Source organism: Bombina bombina, chromosome 6 (genome assembly GCF_027579735.1).
Source record: "Bombina bombina isolate aBomBom1 chromosome 6, aBomBom1.pri, whole genome shotgun sequence".
In the NCBI taxonomy this organism is placed as follows: Eukaryota; Metazoa; Chordata; class Amphibia; order Anura; family Bombinatoridae; genus Bombina; species Bombina bombina.
The window spans coordinates 56,328,126-56,346,109 of record NC_069504.1 but is presented as its reverse complement, the minus strand read 5'-3'; the positions used below and the strand labels follow the sequence as shown (position 1 = coordinate 56,346,109).

Below are 17,984 nucleotides of genomic sequence, written 5' to 3'. Positions count from 1 at the left end.
AGTCTCCCTAAGGTTGATGGGGGAAACCAGACCTGGACTCCTTGCCCAATGTACTTAGAGGGATATAGGCTGCACCTCACTGACGAGGCCCAAAGGATTCCCGAAACGATCATCTAGGTTTGTCATGTTTCTTGTTCAGAGGAGAATTTCTGGTATTTTGGGGCTGGACTGACAATGTCGGCTTAAAATATTTTTTAATGACTCTGTTTAGGTTAGGAGCTATAATTTCTGAGAAGATGTGGTAGTACTTTGCTGTAAAACCGTCTGGGCCTGGACTTTTTCCTTGATTAAGAGTTTTTATGGTATTTATTATTTCCTGGGGAGTAATTGGAGAATTAAGGTCTGATAATTGGTCTGTGTTCAGTGTTGAAAGTGTACAGTTTTGTAGGTAGGTTTCTATTTTTGAAGGTTCCTGGTGTGTTGGTGTGTTGAGGTGTAAATTGTATAATTTCAAAATAGTATTGTGTGAAAAGCTTGGAGGATATCAGGGGTTGTTTTTACAGATGCATAATTGGGCAGAAAGAAGTTACTCCCAGTGGCAACCGGGCCGTAGAACAAGCTATTGATGCTGCTGTTCGTTCCTGGCAGACTACTTCTCTTTCTGTTTTGCATTTGTTTTTTACAGATGGCTGGCCTTGGGGATGTAGTTCATATTTATGGGATTTGATCTAGCTAATAGTTTCCCTGCTCTGTTACTTTCGTAATGAAACATGCTATTTGTTTTCCTATGGAATGTTTGATATTCTATTTGTAGATAATCATCTAGCTGTTTCCTAGCCTAGGTGAGTTGTGTCAGGATATCTTGGTCTAAGGGGGTCTGTTTGTGTAGGTAGTCTAATTCTGAGAATTTAGTAGTTAATTTACAAAAAAAAAATCTCTTTGGAATTTTCTCATCTGTGCTTTTAATTTTATAAGTTCTCCTTTTAATAGGCATTTGTGTGCCTCCCATATGGCAAAGTTATTGTCTGTGGAGGGGTTGTTAATCTGAAAATATTCTATTAATATGTTTTGTAGTTTTTCAATTGTTTGTGTATTAGTTAAGAGAGTATCATCCAATTTCCAAATGAAAGAGCCTAAGGATTTGTCTGACTATTGGAATTCTATTTCCACTCCGCTGTGGTCGGACCACGCAGTGGGGGAAATCTCACAGTTGGTAATGTAAGTTCCATTTGGTTAGTAAAATATATAGTCTATCCTACTATATGTCCTATTTGAACAGGAGAAAAAGGTAAAATCTTCCTTATTTGGGTGTATAAATCGGCAGGTGTCATATAGCTTGTGTATCTTTAAGTTTTTCCACAATAGTGTTGCTGTTCTTTTAGAGTGTCTGATATGGGTATTCATACTGTGCATTGTAGCTTGTATGGGTATATTAAAATCTTCCACCTAGGAACATGGGACCTTTGGAGATGTCTAAAAGGGCGATTAAACATTTTGGCGAACAATTGCCTTTGGTTGGTTTTTGGGGCATATACATTTATCAGTGTAATGGGTCCACCGAAAAGAAGGCCCCACTAGTTCTAAAGAATCTGCCTTTCTGTGTCAGTCGTTTTCTGAATAAGTGTATATGGGATTTATTTTTTTAATAATATACTGACCCCTCCTTTTTTAGCGGGGCCCTGAACTATGGTAGTGTTGTGTTTAAGTTGTGCCGAAATACTTGGGCTCTTTTTTATGTCTAAAGTGTGTTTTTCTTGAAGAATAAAATATCTATATGGCGCTTTGCTATATCTGAGAGGGCTTTGGACCGCTTACAGGGGGAATTAAGTCCCTGAGGCCTAGATTTGGAGTTTTGTCCGGTAAAAGACCCGGTATCTAACGCCGGCTTTTTTTCTGGCCGCACCATATAAAATAACTCTGGTATTGAAAGTCCACATAAAGGCTGCTTTAGGCTCCAAAAAAGGAGCGTAGAGCATATTTAACGCAGCTTCAACTCTCGATACCAGAGTTGCTTACGCAAGCGGCCAGCCTCAAAAACGTGCTCGTGCACGATTCTCCCATAGAAAACAATGGGGCTGTTTGAGCTGACAAAAAAAACCTAAACACCTGCAAAAAAGCCGCGTTCAGCTCCTAACGCAGCCCCATTGTTTGCTATGCGGAAACACTTCCTACGTCTGCACCTAACACTCTAACATGTACCCCGAGTCTAAACACCCCTAACCTTACACTTATTAACCCCTATTCTGCCGCCCCCGCTATCGCTGACCCCTGCATATTATTATTAACCCCTAATCTGCCGCTCCGTAAACCGCCCGCTACTTACATTATCCCTATGTACCCCCTAATCTGCTGCCCTAACATCGCCGACCCCTATATTATATTTATTAACCCTAATCTGCCCCCCACACGTTGCCTCCACCTGCCTACACTTATTAACCCCTAATCTGCCGACCGGACCGCACCGCTATTATTATAAAGTTATTAACCCCTAATCCGCCTCACTAACCCTATAATAAATAGTATTAAACCCCTAATCTGCCCTCCCTAACATCGCGACACCTAACTTCAAACATTAACCCCTAATCTGCCGACTGGAGCTCACCGCTATTCTAATAAATGTATTAACCCCTAAGCTAGTCTAACCCTAACACTAACACCCCCCTAAGTTAAATATAATTTAAATCTAACGAATTAATTAACTCTTATTAAATAAATTATTCCTATTTAAAGCTAAATACTTACCTGTAAATAAATCCTAATATAGCTACAATATAAATTATAATTATATTGAAGTCTTCATCCAAGCGGCATCCATCCGGAGCGAAGCGGCAGCATCCTGAAGACCTCCGACGCGGAACATCCATCCTGGCCGACGACTGAACGACGAATGACGGTTCCTTTAAATGACGTCATCCAAGATGGCGTCCCTCGAATTCCGATTGTCTGATAGGATTCTATCATCCAATCGGAATTAAGGTAGGAATATTCTGATTGGCTGATGGAATCAGCCAATCAGAATCAAGTTCAATCGATTGGCTGATCCAATCAGCCAATCAGATTAAGCTTGCATTCTATTGGCTGTTCCGATCAGCCAATAGAATGCGAGCTCAATCTGATTGGCTGATCGGATCAGCCAATCGGATTGAACTTGATTCTGATTGGCTGACTCCATCAGCCAATCAGAATATTCGAGGGACGCCATCTTGGATGACGTCATTTAAAGGAACCGTCATTCGTCGTTCAGTCGTCGGCCAGGATGGATGTTCCGCGTCGGAGGTCTTCAGGATCCTGCCGCTCCGCTCCGGATGGATGACCATAGAAGATCCCGCTTGGATGAAGACTTCAATCGGATGGAAGACCTCTTCTGCCCCGCTTGGATGAAGACTTCAGCCGATCATGGACCTCTTCAGCCCCCCGCTTGGGCTTGGATCAGGACATCGGAGGAGCTCTTCTGGACAGATCGGTGAACCTGGTGAGGTGAAGACAAGGTAGGAAGATCTTCAGGGGCTTAGTGTTAGGTTTATTTAAGGGGGGTTTGGTTAGATTAGGGGTATGTGGGTGGTGGGTTGTAATGTTGGGGGCTTGGGTATTGTATGTTTTTTTTTTTACAGGCAAAAGAGCTGAACTTCTTGGGGCATGCCCCGCAAAGGGCCCTGTTCAGGGCTGGTAAGGTAAAAGAGCTTTGAACTTTAGTAATTTAGAATAGGGTAGGGCATTTTTTTTATTTTGGGGGGCTTTGTTATTTTATTAGGGGGCTTAGAGTAGGTGTAATTAGTTTAAAATTGTTGTAATATTTTTCTTATGTTTGTAAATATTTTTTATTTTTTGTAACTTAGTTCTTTTTATTTTTTTGTACTTAGCTAGTTTACTTAATTGTATTTATTTGTAGGAATTGTATTTAATTAATTTATTGATAGTGTAGTGTTAGGTTAATTGTAGGTAATTGTAGGTAGTTTATTTAATTAATTTATTGATAGTGTAGTGTTAGGTTTAATTGTAACTTAGGTTAGGATTTATTTTACAGGTAATTTTGTAATTATTTTAACTATTTTAGCTATTAAATAGTTCTTAACTATTTAATAGCTATTGTACCTGGTAAAAATAAATACAAAGTTACCTGTAAAATAAATATTAATCCTAAAATAGCTATAATATAATTATAATTTATATGGTAGCTATATTAGGATTTATTTTACAGGTAAGTATTTAGCTTTAAATAGGAATAATTTATTTAATAAGAGTTAATTTATTTCGTTAGATTTAAATTATATTTAACTTAGGGGGGTGTTAGTGTTAGGGTTAGACTTAGCTTTAGGGGTTAATACATTTATTAGAATAGCGGTGAGCTCCAGTCGGCAGATTAGGGGTTAATGTTTGAAGTTAGGTGTCGGCGATGTTAGGGAGGGCAGATTAGGGGTTAATACTATTTATTATAGGGTTAGTGAGGCGGATTAGGGGTTAATAACTTTATAATAATAGCGGTGCGGTCCGCTCGGCAGATTAGGGGTTAATAAGTTGTAGGCAGGTGGAGGCGACGTTGAGGGGGGCAGATTAGGGGTTAATAAATATAATATAGGGGTCGGCGGGTGTTAGGGGCAACAGATTAGGGGTACATAAGTATAACGTAGGTGGTGGCGCTTTGCGGTCGGCAGATTAGGGGTTAATTATTGTAGGTAGCTGGCTGCGACGTTGTGGGGGGGCAGGTTAGGGGTTAATAAATATAATTTAGGGGTCGGCGGTGTTAGGGGCAGCAGATTAGGGGTACATAAGTATAACGTAGGTGGCGGTCGGCAGATTAGGGGTTTAAAAAATTTAATCGAGTCGGCGATGTGGGGGGACCTCGGTTTAGGGGTACATAGGTAGTTTATGGGTGTTAGTGTACTTTAGAGTACAGTAGTTAAGAGCTTTATAAACCGGCGTTAGCCCAGAAAGCTCTTAACTACTGACTTTTTTCCTGCGGCTGGAGTTTTGTCGTTAGATGTCTAACGCTCACTTCAGACACGACTCTAAATACCGGAGTTAGAAAGATCCCATTGAAAAGATAGGATACGCAATTGACGTAAGGGGATCTGCGGTATGGAAAAGTCGCGGCTGAAAAGTGAGCGTTAGACCCTTTTTTGAGTGACTCCAAATACCGGAGGTAGCCTAAAACCAGCGTTAGGAGCCTCTAACGCTGGTTTTCACGGCTAACGCCAAACTCCAAATCTAGGCCTTAGTGTTTTGTGTCAGTAGTGATATGGGGTGTTAATGTTTAGCTTGTGCCATGAGTATAAATCTGATACATGAGCGGATGATTAAGTAATGTATATATATTTACTTGTAGAATAGGTGTCATTTTGCAGTACAGTGCTGTATTGATAGAACAATATAAACATAACATTAAAAAGTAATTATACAATTTCAATAATAAAAATATTATAAACAAAAACATTTCTCTTAACCTAGAAGAAGACCTAAAAAGAATAAAATAAATAGAGATTGCGCATTGCAAGGGTCACATTTAGTAAATAGCTAATATAACAATTTTGTCAATATCTTGACTCATACTCTTCTCTTTTTTCTATTAAGATACACAAAAGATATCTTGTGTCCTTACTTTGACCCTCAAAACTAGAGGTGTTTGACCAAATGCACAAATTTTAAACAAATACCTGAGGTCTTCTAGTATGTATATAATGTCCTGACCTGTTCATCCCGGATCAGAGTCCAATGTTTTGGGTGAGGATTGTGATGTCGACTGGGGAGGCCGACTTAAAGTTCTTGCAGAGCTTTTCCCTCACTTGGGGGTGTTGACTTGCCATTTCTCTTGATGGGTGCGCAATCTCTTTGAAGTGTTTTGTGATTAAGCGGTCGATGGTTCTGTAGAGAGTTCTGTATCAGGCGAAGGGTCAAGTCCTAGTTCGCCGCAGAAGGAGGCGATGTCTTCCGGAGCTTTGCAGATAAATATTTTACTGTCCATGATAACCATCAGTTGTGTGGGAAATCCACAGCGGTAAGGTATCCTTTTGACTCTTAGCAGAGAAGTTAGTGGGGCAAAGTCTTTCCTGCATTGGAGGGTTCTTGTAGAAAGGTCTTGAAAAAACTGAAGAACACTGCCTCTGAATTTTATGGGCTGGTTTTTCCTGAATTGATTAAGGATCATTTCCTTTTCTTGGAATACTTTAAATCTTATAATTATATCCCTGGGTGGGGCAATGTCGGGTGGCTTTGGTCTCAGTGCTCTATGTGCTCTTGCCCAAAGGATATTATCTATATAAGATGAGTCCTTCATTACTGTGAATAAAGCTTGTAAGTATTCTGGGAGATCTCTCGGTAGAACTGATTCGGGGATACCCCTGATTCTTAAAGGGACACTGTACCCAAAATATTTCTTTCGTGATTCAGATTGAGCATGAAATTTTAAGCAACTTTCTTATTTACTCCTATTATCAATTTTTCTTCGTTCTCTTGCTATCATTATTTGAAAAAGAAGGCATCTAAGCTTTTTTTTGGTTTCAGTACTCTGGACAGCACTGTTTTATTGGTGGATGAATTTATCCACCAATCAGCAAGGACAACCCAGGTTGTTCACCAAAAATGGGCTGGCATTTAAACTTACATTCTTGCATTTCAAATAAAGATACCAAGAGAATGAAGACAATTTGATAATAGGAGTAAATTAGAAAGTTGCTTAAAATTTCATGCTCAATCTGAATCACGAAAGAAATTTTTTGGGTACAGTGTCCCTTTAAGTTCTTTCCCCTTCTGCGATTTTCGAGATCATCTATTTTTTCCATGAGGGAATCTATAGTTTCTTGTTGGCAAGACATTTTGTCATCAATAATTTGGATGTCTTCTCTAACATCTTTGTTATTCTCTTCCAGCATTTCTACTCTAGACCCAATGGTACATAATTCATGTTTTATGTCAGCCAGTTCCTCTCTGAGACCGGTTCTGAAAATGTCCATTATATCCTGTTTAGCGGCCAGGTTTGTTAACACTGAGGGTGAAATCTGTGTGTTGCTCGATTGTTGTTTAATTTCTGGGTCTTGTGTATGGGGTGAATATCCAGTTTTCTCTTTGTTTGTTTGGCTTTGTGGGGAAGCCAGATGTTCTGTGTTGGTAAAATAAGCTGGCATAGTGTTTGCTTTGCTAGTTGCTGGTTTGACTGATTTCTCTTGTCTAGCTGCCATTTTGCCAGCTTATAAGCAGAGTATAATACAACAGTTCTGAATAAAATTGTTGTAGGAGTATGTACAGTGTACCCTTCACCAGGGCGATGTTTATTGAGAGACTATTTTACCAGCTATAAGGCTTTAATCCTTTATTATCAGGAAAGTTTTTGTTATGGCCGTGAAGGGCTTTGCAGCATAGAGTTAATGTCTATTGTAAAACACTGCGCCGTATTGTGAGTTCCCTCAGTCTGTGCAGGGTATGGCGTGGGGTAGTGAATATGTCTCCTTATGTCAGGTAGTACTTGCTCCGTGATATAGTAAAGTTTATGGCATTTTATTTTATTCCTGGTTTTAGTTGGAATATGTTTGACTCTTTAGAGCTATGTCTGCTACAGCGTTGCGTATATAGATTGCAGCTCCCAGGGGTTAATATAATTTTAACAATGAAGGCCTTTTCTTGATTCCTCACACTTTCTCCTAAGACGTAGCCTTATTGAAATTTATAAGCAGTAATGTCAGCTGTATTAGGAGGCAGTGTAACTCTTTTATATTAGTGGTCTTACCTTTCTATTACACTTAGGTGTTCTCCGTAAGGTCTTGTGTCTCCCCTCGTGTAGTTTAGCTGGTGCAAGAAAAATGGCGCTTGTGTGTTTCAGGGACCTGAGCGGATGTTGCCGCTGACGAACTGGGAGTTGTCGGCTCAGATGTTTACTTCCCCAAGACGATCTCTCTTTCGGATATCAGATGGTATCGTTAATGTGCGACTTTATCAGGTCATGCCACCGAGAAAAAAGTGTTTGTTGTGGACACGTTTGCGGATCAGGATCGCTTCCAGCACTTTAAACCTCTAACGACGTACAAGGGTACGTCGCTGGTCTTTAAAGACCAGTTTGTGTGTGACGTACCCTGTACGATGTGTGTCGTTAAGGGGTTAAACAACTTCCCAATTTACTTTTATCATCAAATTTGCTTTGTTCTCTTGGTATTCTTTGAAAGCTAAACCTTGGTAAGCTCACATGCTAATTTCTAAGCCATTTAAGGACGCCTCTTTTCTCAGGACATTTTGATGGGGGGGTTTTACATCTAGCCAGCACTGGTTTATGTGTGCCATATAGATAACATTGTGCTCACTCCCGTGGAGTTAGTTAAGAGTCAGCACTGATTGGCTAAAATGCAAGTCTGTAAAAAGAACTAAAATAAGGGGGCAGTCTGCAGAGGCTTAAGTACAAGGTAATCACAGAGGTAAAACCTGTATTATTATAACTGTGTTGGTTATGCAAAACTGGGGAATGGGTAATAAAGGGATTATCTATCTTTTCAACAATAAAAATTCTGTAGTAGACTTTTAAAGGGAAAAAGGTTAAAAAGAAAATCATCTAATGCATGTTATAATTGCACTATTGCTTGTATATAACTATGTGTTTAACCCATGCTGTAGTTAAAGTGAGATCCAGATCATCAATGCACTACTGGGAGCTAGATACGGGGTGAGCCAGTGACAAGAGGCATATGTGTAACCACCAATCAGCAGGTATCTCCCAGTGGTTTATTGCTGCTCTTGAGCCTACCTAGGTATACTTTTCAACAAGTACCTTTGACTTTCACACCCCTTTAAAGAGAATGCTGTTTATTAGAAATCTCTTCATACAGGACCCCACTGATGATGGCCTGTGCAAAAAGAAACCTGGAAGTGATCAAGGATCTCATTGAGCACAGAGCTAATCCCATGCTGAAGAATAAAGACGGCTGGAACTGCTTTCACATAGCCACCCGGGAGGGAGACCCAGCCATCATCCGCTATCTTCTTGATTTCTTCCCCGACATCTGGAACACCAAGAGTAAGATAAACCGGAGCCCGCTACACACAGCAGGTACTGTCACCCAGGGGGACCTTTACATTTTACTTGTTAAGGACAAGAGTTTTACCAACAGGCGCTTATCTAACTGACACAAGTACAGCATGTTGTTTAACCTTCTAACGACCCGCCTTCCCTTAGCAGTTTTTCACCACTAGAGGGTGTTAGTTCATGTTTTTCATATAGATAACACTGTGCTCATGCACGTGAAGTTATCTGGGAGCATTCACTGATTGGCTAAACTGCAAGTCTGTCAAAAGAACTGAAACAAAGGGGCAGTTTACAGAGGCTTAGATACAAGATAATCACAGAGGTTAAAAGTATATTAATATAACTGTGTTGGTTATGCAAAACTGGGAAATAGGTAATAAAGGGATTATCTATCTTTTAAAACAATAAAAATTCTGGTGTAGACTGTCCCTTTAAACAATAAGTAAATGGTAGAAATAACAATGTATTCAAAGCAAAGATTAGCCTGAGAGAATAAAATGCAGATTTTTTTAAATTATGTTAGTTGTTTAAATATTGAAAAAATAAGTGTAAAATTAGTGTCCCTAAGGCAATTGTCACTGCCATGTTGTAACCTAGGCTTTTTGTCTATGAGGCCAATGAGGGACAGTTATAAATGGTTCACTAACGTGTACAACCATTGGCTGCAGTGTTAAATAGACAGTAAATACCTCTTGCTTTTGTGTAAAAATTGTGCTTTGTCCCACACTCCCTAGAGAGGCCAAAAACTAAATGATATAATCTAATAATCTATTCTTATTGTTTAAAAAGATAGACAATGCCTTTACTACCCATGCCCCAGCTTTGCACAACCAACATTGTTAGATTAATATACTTTATAACTGTTTAATCTCTAAATTTCTGCCTGTTTCTAAGCCACTACAGACAGCCTCTTATCACATGCTTTTTTATTTGCTTTTCACAATAGGAGACTGCTAGTTCATGTGGGCCATATAGATAACATTGTGCTCTCTCCTGTGGAGTTGTGCAGGACACTGCACTAATTGGCTAAAATGCAAGTCAATAGATAATAAATAAATAGCCATGTGATCAGGGGGAGTCGGAAGAGGCTTAGATAAAGGTAATCACAGAGGTAACAAGTGTTGGTTATGCAAAACTGGTGAATGGGTAATAAAGGGATTATCTATCTATTTAAACAATAACATTTTTTGTAGTAGACTGTCCCTTTAATTCTGTATTCTGCACTTCATCTCTTAACAGGAATTCGAAAGTCCATAATTTTCAGAGTAAAATGACAGGAAAAAAGGATACAATAAATAAATGAAAAAATATTACATATTTTTGGGGGGCGGTTTATTACACATAATCAAACATTTTATAGTACAACCTGAAACTGTTTAGTGGAAAAATTTCATGTTCTAATTTGTTATAATTTTTGCCCTACTGACACTACAGCTCTGTGTTAACCTTTGTAAAGGGTTAAACTCATAGTTAAAGTTTTGCTCAGGATTTGCAGAGAACTGTTGGCCCTGAGCAAGAAACTGCTGGTGAGTCAATCAGAAGCGGCAGTCACACAACCCAGCCATGCGATTGCCACTTTCGACTGGCTGTGTCTGCTCTGGACCAGCAGTAACTATGCATTTAACCCCTTTGCACGGGTTAAACAGATAGACTTGCAGGGTTGGTAGTACTAAAATAATATGCTTAGAGAATGCAATTTTGCACTACAGATCCCCTTTAAGTGTGGATCTTAGAGGCACAAGCATTTTCAGTTCAGTATCATTGTACACTATTACATTTATTTAATTTAGTTATAGAGATTTTTATTATATAAATATACTTTATTGCACATTGTTTCAGGTAAAGTCCCTAGGAGGTGAATAAAATATTTCCTGTATTCTACTGTGAGCACAGATTATAGTTCTTTATCCCTTAAACACACAACTCAGCTGAAGTATATTTGTTCTAATACAAGTTTATTCCTCTTCTTTCCAACAGCAATGCACGGATGCTTTGAGGTTGTACAGATTCTTCTAGAGAGGTTAGTATCTGTGTCTTATATTGTTACACCAATTATGAACTGAATTATCCCAACAAGAGAATATACAGGGTCTAAACTTTGTACAGAATATGTCAATCAGCTCATATGGGGTTGTCATATGTCCCGGAAAACTGGGAAAGTCACGGATTTTATTGAGCAAGATAAAGTCCCACCGGTTCCCTATAAATCACAGTTTTTATTATTGCACAGAATAAGATTTCTTTTTTAAAATGTAACATTTATTTGAGGCCAAATGTCTCTGTCAGCTGCAGACTTGCTCATTGTTGGCGGCAACTGATATTAATGAAGCAGCAGGTTAAATCTAAGAGGCAGTGGAACCTGTCGCACATGCAATCACCACTTGGGAAAATGTAAGAGCTCTCTTGTTTAATCCTGCCCGGGTGCCCCTGTTCTCAGAAACCAATTGCATGAGACCAGGGCCTATTAATCACCCCAAACAAGTGCATTTGAAGTTAGTTATCTATGCCAACTAGGATAAGACGTTGGAACTGCTTCTTACATTTGTGGTTGCAGACTCATTCTTGCAAGCCTGAACTGCAAGTTCTCAGAAGCTGCAAGCGCATCCGGTTACATTTTCCCATAAGTATACATTTTTCAAGCCCTACAGTAGATCACATTAGCTTGCAGTGGAGTACTTGAACATTTTGGTCAGGTGACCAGTACAACTTGTGTCAATGTATAGTGATGATTATGAACATATATACACAAATAAACACAACTCTCTACACTATATGCTAATGCAAGGTATCTATAGGCTAATAAACTGTATAATTGATACAGAGTACCTATACCTTGCTGACATATATGCTATACTGTATAATGATGTTGAGGGTTTATACACTAAAAAAACAGAACAGGCTGCCTTGTATAATAATTATGGGTGTCTATACACTGATGGTGAGCACTCTATGATGCATAATGATGCCGAACATTTATACACTGAAAATGAACACACTGCGCTGTATAATTATGACTTTTTAGATAGATAGAAAGATATGCACTAGATCCAGTCATTTGCACTGGTTTCTTGCAGTATATAAAAAAACTACCCATCAGCCCTAGTAAAACCCAATAGGCTGTGGGTGGAAGTGAGTTCCACTGCGCTCACCGGCACCGCCAACTGTTATGAAGGCTGCTAAAGTTATGCAGAGAGTGCAGGAACTGTACAGAAAGGTATTTTAGCCAGATGCCTTCAACTGCTCTGTCTGACCTGCGCTTTATGCCTCCCTATGTTTCAGGGGAGTCCCTACAATATGGTCCCTACAATGAGGCCCAAGTTAGGCAGCAAAAAATAAATGTACACGTTAAAACAAAATGTATGTCATGCTCCAAATTAGTGCCTGTAGACGGTCGCCTAGTCTGCCTCTATTGTAGCACTGGCCCTGAGAGTGTCTGATGAGCCGATGGGTGTGCCTGGTCAGTTTGTGGGCATACCTGGATGGTCTATGGATGGAACTAAGGGAAATTCTGCAGGAGATATGACTGTCTCAGAGGGACAGCAGGACAAAGCTCAGAATTAGAGACTGTCCCTCTTAAATAGGGAGAGTTGTGAGAGATAGATTTGCTCCCTCTGTTCTAAGGATATATTTAGACCACAGCTTGTCTCCTTGTGATTGAAGATGATTGTATGACTCATTTATACATTTATGCTTCTGCATAAACTCACCTGCATTTATATTATGTGTATTCCTGTCTCCTTCCTCTGTGCAAGGTGTAATTATGAGCCGGACTGCAAGGATAGCTGTGGAGTCACCCCATTCATGGACGCTGTACAGAATGGTCACCTTCACATCTCTCAGCTTCTTATAGACAAGAAAAAGGTATTTAAATCTTTGCATAATACGACAGGAAGCCAGGGGTCAGGCGACTTATAGAGTGAGCGATAAGCATATTACCAGCTAGGAAGTAGAACCCAAATCGTGAATTCACTGTATTAGATTTATTTATTATAATATGGAATATCATTTTCTCAAACAAATTGCTTTAACAGTAAAGTGCTATTTGCTTCTGTGGTAGCCTTCAGTGCATCACTCCTGAATGTAACTGTTACACCAAAAAAGTAGTTATTAGGGATTTTACTTTGCTAAAAAAATTCTTTTTTGATTTTATGCTTGTGTGATGTGCCATGGTGCAGTAATAGTTGTTTCTTGTTTGCCATTGTCTGTGCCTAGGGATAACTTTAATACATACATACACTTCCTATAATTTAACTACATTCATAATATTATTTCAGACTTGAAGCTGAATACAGAAAACATCATTAAAATGACTGTTTATAAGGACATTAAAGTCAAAATTGAACGTTCATGCTTTTAAATTGAGCACGCAGTTTTAAACAACTTTCCATTTACTTCAATGATCTAATTTGCTTTGTTCTTTTGGTATCCTTTGTTGAAACGCATCTTGTCATTGGCTCCACGGATGAGTTCAGCTAGGACCCATTGTGCATTGCTGCTCCTTTAACAAAGGATACCAAGAGAATGAAACAAAACTGACAATAGAAGTAAATTGGAAAGTTATTTACTATGTTATGGTCTATCTAAATTGTAAAAGCAAAATTCTGGGTTTGATATCTGTTTAAAGTGATAGTAAATCCTAGCGTTTGTGAAACACTGGGATTTACCAGTGCAACAAGTAAAGGGGACTTTCAGTCATGAAGTATAAAATACTTCATGTTGAAAGTTCCTTTATTTGTCTGAAACGTTTGCCGCACTAAGCGCCCAAGCAGACTAGGTGACTTTTTCGCTTCTTAGCCAATAGCCGTGCGGGCCTACTGGCATTCTGCCTGATAGCTAGTACGCTATTAGCTAAGATCACCTCAGTGATAAAATTGTGTTCTGCCGTGGGCTGCATGAGGTGCTCAGTGCGGCGTACGCTGCAGAAAAATAAAGGAACTTTCAGCATGGAGTATTTTATATTTTATGACTGAAAGTCCCATTTATTTGTTCCACTGGTAAATCCTAGCGTTTCAAAAACCCTAGGATTTACCATCACTTTAAATAAAGTTTTTGTAGGTCCAATGCAAATTCTGTTGGACTTGTAAAGCAATCTCAAGAAACCCTTATGCCATTTTTTATAAGAACACGTTAAAAACACACTTTTGAGATGTTCTGCCTTATCAAACAACTGTCCATGAATAGAAGGGTGGCAGCCAATGAATTAAACTGCACCAGATTGCTTAGCAATTTGCCTCAGATTAATGCCCTTCCTGGGGCTACAGAAGCAGAATATAGCAGTGCAGTTATATGATATCATTAAAGGGGCAGTATCTGTCGTCTTGCTATAGAATAACATATCTGTCAAGTCTAAACATTTTTTAAACAAATAAACAGATTATTTGCTGCAATTTATTTTCAATAGACAAACACCACATATTATTTGCCTTATCTAGACGAGCTAATTCGGGCTTGAGTTTCAGACAACAAGGCTAGTCACTATCATATTGTTAGTATACAGTGCATAGTTTTGTAGTTGCTTTTTGATAGATCAAATTAGGGACATATATGTAGCAGGGTTAGTCTTAAAGGGTGCATCTTAAAGTGAATGTCAATTTTGATGGTAAAGTGCCCGGTTTTAAAAAATTTGATTAAAAACAGGGGCACTTTAATTCATCAAAATTTACATTTCACTCCTGTTGTGAAAAAAAACCTTTTAAATTTGTCAGCAGCTCCAGCTTCCTCCGGTCATCGCAAACCATTTGTGACGTCAGAAATGATGGATAGGTCATCCTCTAATCACGGCTTCCCCCCGGGGAATCAGTGTCTGATTCAACGCCGTGATTGGAGGAAGCCGGATTTAGACCCAGGAAGAGGCTTTGCGACGGGAGGAGGAAGCTGGAGCTGCTGTCAAGTTTAAAAGGTAAGGTTTTTTTTCTCAACAGGAAAGAAATGTAAATTTTTATGAATTAAAGTGCCCCTGTTTTTAATCAAATTTTTAAAAACCGGGCACTTTAGCATCAAAATTGACATTCACTTTAATTTCTGAGAATTAGAAAAATCCACAATTTTCACAGATAAATTACATAAAATTAGGGCTAAACAAATAAAGTATATTGCAAAATTGTTTTACTAGGCATTAACTAAATATTTTATATTAATGATGGTGTGCAAAACATGGCAGCATCAAAATAATATAAAGTTTTGAACAACTGTATAATCTACAGATTAAAATCTATGTTGTGGCACATTCATAGCAGCTTTTTTATATATAAATATAAGCTCATTACAAAAATGACTCAAGTGGGAAGCAGAGACACAATATTAGAATATAGTAGGGAAAGGTGCAGAGATACTTTGATAACTTTCATTCTTGGTAAATATATAAACCCCTGTGGGATTCCTTATTTTCAGTGTGAATACAAAGGTGGTTTGAGAGCTGATACCATCCTAGTGGTTTGCTCTGAGAGATTTCAGTCTTATTAATGTTTCAGTGGGAAGTTTTTCAGTTACATTACAAAAGATATGAAGGGGAAATATGTGTTTTACAAGAGCTTAACAAACCCTTGTGCACAACAGAGAACAATCCCTGGGCTACCTTAAGATAAGCCCTTTGTACTAGTAAGAAAAATGCTGGCAAAACTTAAAGAGCTTTACTTTTTCAGAACACTGGGGATGTGTCTTAACTGCTGTACTAGTTTCAAATAAATAGAGAGCTGCACACCTGTTATCCTATATTATAAAAGGCCAAGTGTTTGTCTGAAGCCGTCATGCGCAGCATAGAGTAGGGAGCGCGAGGTACACAAACAGCTGTGAGGTCTGGGGAGCGCGAGGTAAGCTGATTGAAACAGCCTGTGGCAAGAGATATGGAGCGCGAGCTACTCAACACCTGTGAGGTGTGCTGCATGAGAAGCGGCCACGCGCTCCCCAGACCTCACAGCTGTTTGTGGCCGACGGGAGCGTTGTGATGGGGGCGTGGCCGGGCGTCGCGATGGGCGTGGCCGGGCGGGTGCCGCCGCGACGGGGCGTGGCCGGGCGGGGTCCCGCGATGTGAAGACTTCAAGACAGAGCAGGAGAGGGGGGGGGGAGAAGGACCAAAGAGGGGGGGGAGAGAGAGCCAAAGAGAAGGGGGGGGAGAGCCAAAGAGAAGGGGGGAGAGCCAAAGAGAAGGGGGGGGAGAGCCAAAGAGAAGGGGGGGAGAGCCAAAGAGAAGGGGGGGAGCCAAAGAGAAGGGGGGGGGCAAAGAGAAGGGGGGGAGAGAGCCAAAGAGAAGGGGGGGGGGGGAGCCAAAGAGAAGGGGGGGAGAGCCAAAGAGAAGGGGGGGGAGAGCTAGAGAAGAAAAAGAGCCAAAGAGGGGGGAGAGAGAGCCAAAGAGGGGGGGAGAGAGAGCCAAAGAGGGGGGGAGAGAGAGCCAAAGAGGGGGGGGGGAGAGAGCCAAAGAGGGGGGGAGAGAGCCAAAGAGGGGTGGAGAGAGCCAAAGGGGGGGAGAGAGCCAAAGGGGGGGGGAGAGAGCTAAAGGGGGGAGAGCCAAAGAGGGGGGAGAGAGAGAGCAAAAGAGGGGAGAGAGCCAAAGAGGGGGGAGAGAGAGCCAAAGGGGGGGGGGGCCAGAGCCAAAGAGGGGGGGGCAGAGCCAAAGAGGGGGGGGGAGAGCCAAAGAGGGGGGGGCAGAGCCAAAGAGGGGGGGGCAGAGCCAAAGAGGGGGGGAGAGAGCCAAAGAGGGGAGAGAGAGAGCCAAAGAGGAAAGAGAGCCAAAGAGGAGAGAGATCCAAAGAGGGGGGGGGGGAGAGCCAAAGGGGGGGAGAGAGCCAAAGGGGGGGGAGAGAGCCAAAGGGGGGGGAGAGCCAAAGAGGGGGGGGGGGAGAGCCAAAGAGGAGAGAGAGCAAAAGAGGGGAGAGAGCCAAAGAGGGGGGGAGAGAGCCAAAGAGGGGGGGGAGAGCCAAAGGGGGGGGGGGGAGAGCCAAAGGGGGGGAGAGAGCCAAAGGGGGGGGGGAGAGCCAAAGGGGGGGAGAGAGCCAAAGGGGGGGGAGAGAGCCAAAGGGGGTGGAGAGAGCCAAAGAGGGGGGGAGAGAGCCAAAGAGGAGAGAGAACAAAAGAGGGGAGAGAGCCAAAGAGGGGAGAGAGCCAAAGAGGGGGGAGGAGAGCCAAAGAGGGGGGAGAGAACAAAAGAGGGGGGAGAGAGAGCAAAAGAAAGGAGGGAGAGAGCCAAAGGAGGGAGAGAGCCAAAGAGGGGAGAGAGAGAGCAAAAGAGGGGAGAGAGAGAGCAAAGGAGAGAGGGGAGAGAGAGCAAAGGAGAGGGGGGAGAGAAAGCAAAAGAGAGGGGGGAGAGAAAGCAAAAGAGAGGGGGGAAGAGAGAGCAAAAGGGAGGGGGGAGAGAGCAAGGGGTGGGACCGCTGTACTGCAAAAAATGGCCCCTGTACACGGGCTTTAGTACTAGTTAGCTTATAATAGCTTATAATAATGAGAGCTCCTGTGTCTTTTTCAAGCACAAATTTAAATTTAAAACCATTTTAATGTCACATTTTACATGGCAAAAATCAACGTTTAAATGCTGCTTTCCATGTTGATGATTGAAAAAACGGAGTAAAATGCTATTCTAATGTATTTTTACCTCTTATTTGCCAGTAATACTCAGAAAACAATTATTTATTCCCTCGATTGCCAGAAACACTCATAGACAATCAAGTTTAAAATTACTGCTATGTGACATGTAACTGTTTTAACCCCTTTTTAACCTGGTTTCAGATCTGGCCTGTCAGCTGCATATTACACTATTTCCCTGTGATACTATTTCCCTGTGATAGTTATGTGCAGGAAGCTGAAGAGTAGGGTAGAAAGGGATTACTGAGTCTGGCTGCTGCATAACTTTGTGACTGACAACTGAAAATGAAAACTGCAGTGCAAGCACATGTCACACAGGGGAGAGGTGTGGCTTGTACTCCTAAACTTTACTGGAGTTCTGGTCCATTTACTGGACACCAGAGCCATTTATTTATGGCAACTGGCGCTGAGTATTCCCCTGTATATCACAGAACAGACTTAGTGATTTGTTAGGATAGTGATCTATAAA

The 17,984-nt window shown here is 40.9% G+C and overlaps 1 protein-coding gene across 1 annotated transcript in view; it reads left to right on the top strand.

The window, feature by feature from the left end:
- ANKRD16 (ankyrin repeat domain 16) overlaps positions 1 to 17,984 on the top strand; it is a 206,269-nt gene that overhangs the window by 31,960 nt on the left and 156,325 nt on the right. The window contains 3 exon segments of the mRNA XM_053716412.1: positions 8,745 to 8,965; positions 10,919 to 10,961; positions 12,694 to 12,802. Coding sequence (XP_053572387.1) covers positions 8,745 to 8,965; positions 10,919 to 10,961; positions 12,694 to 12,802 — 373 coding nt within the window.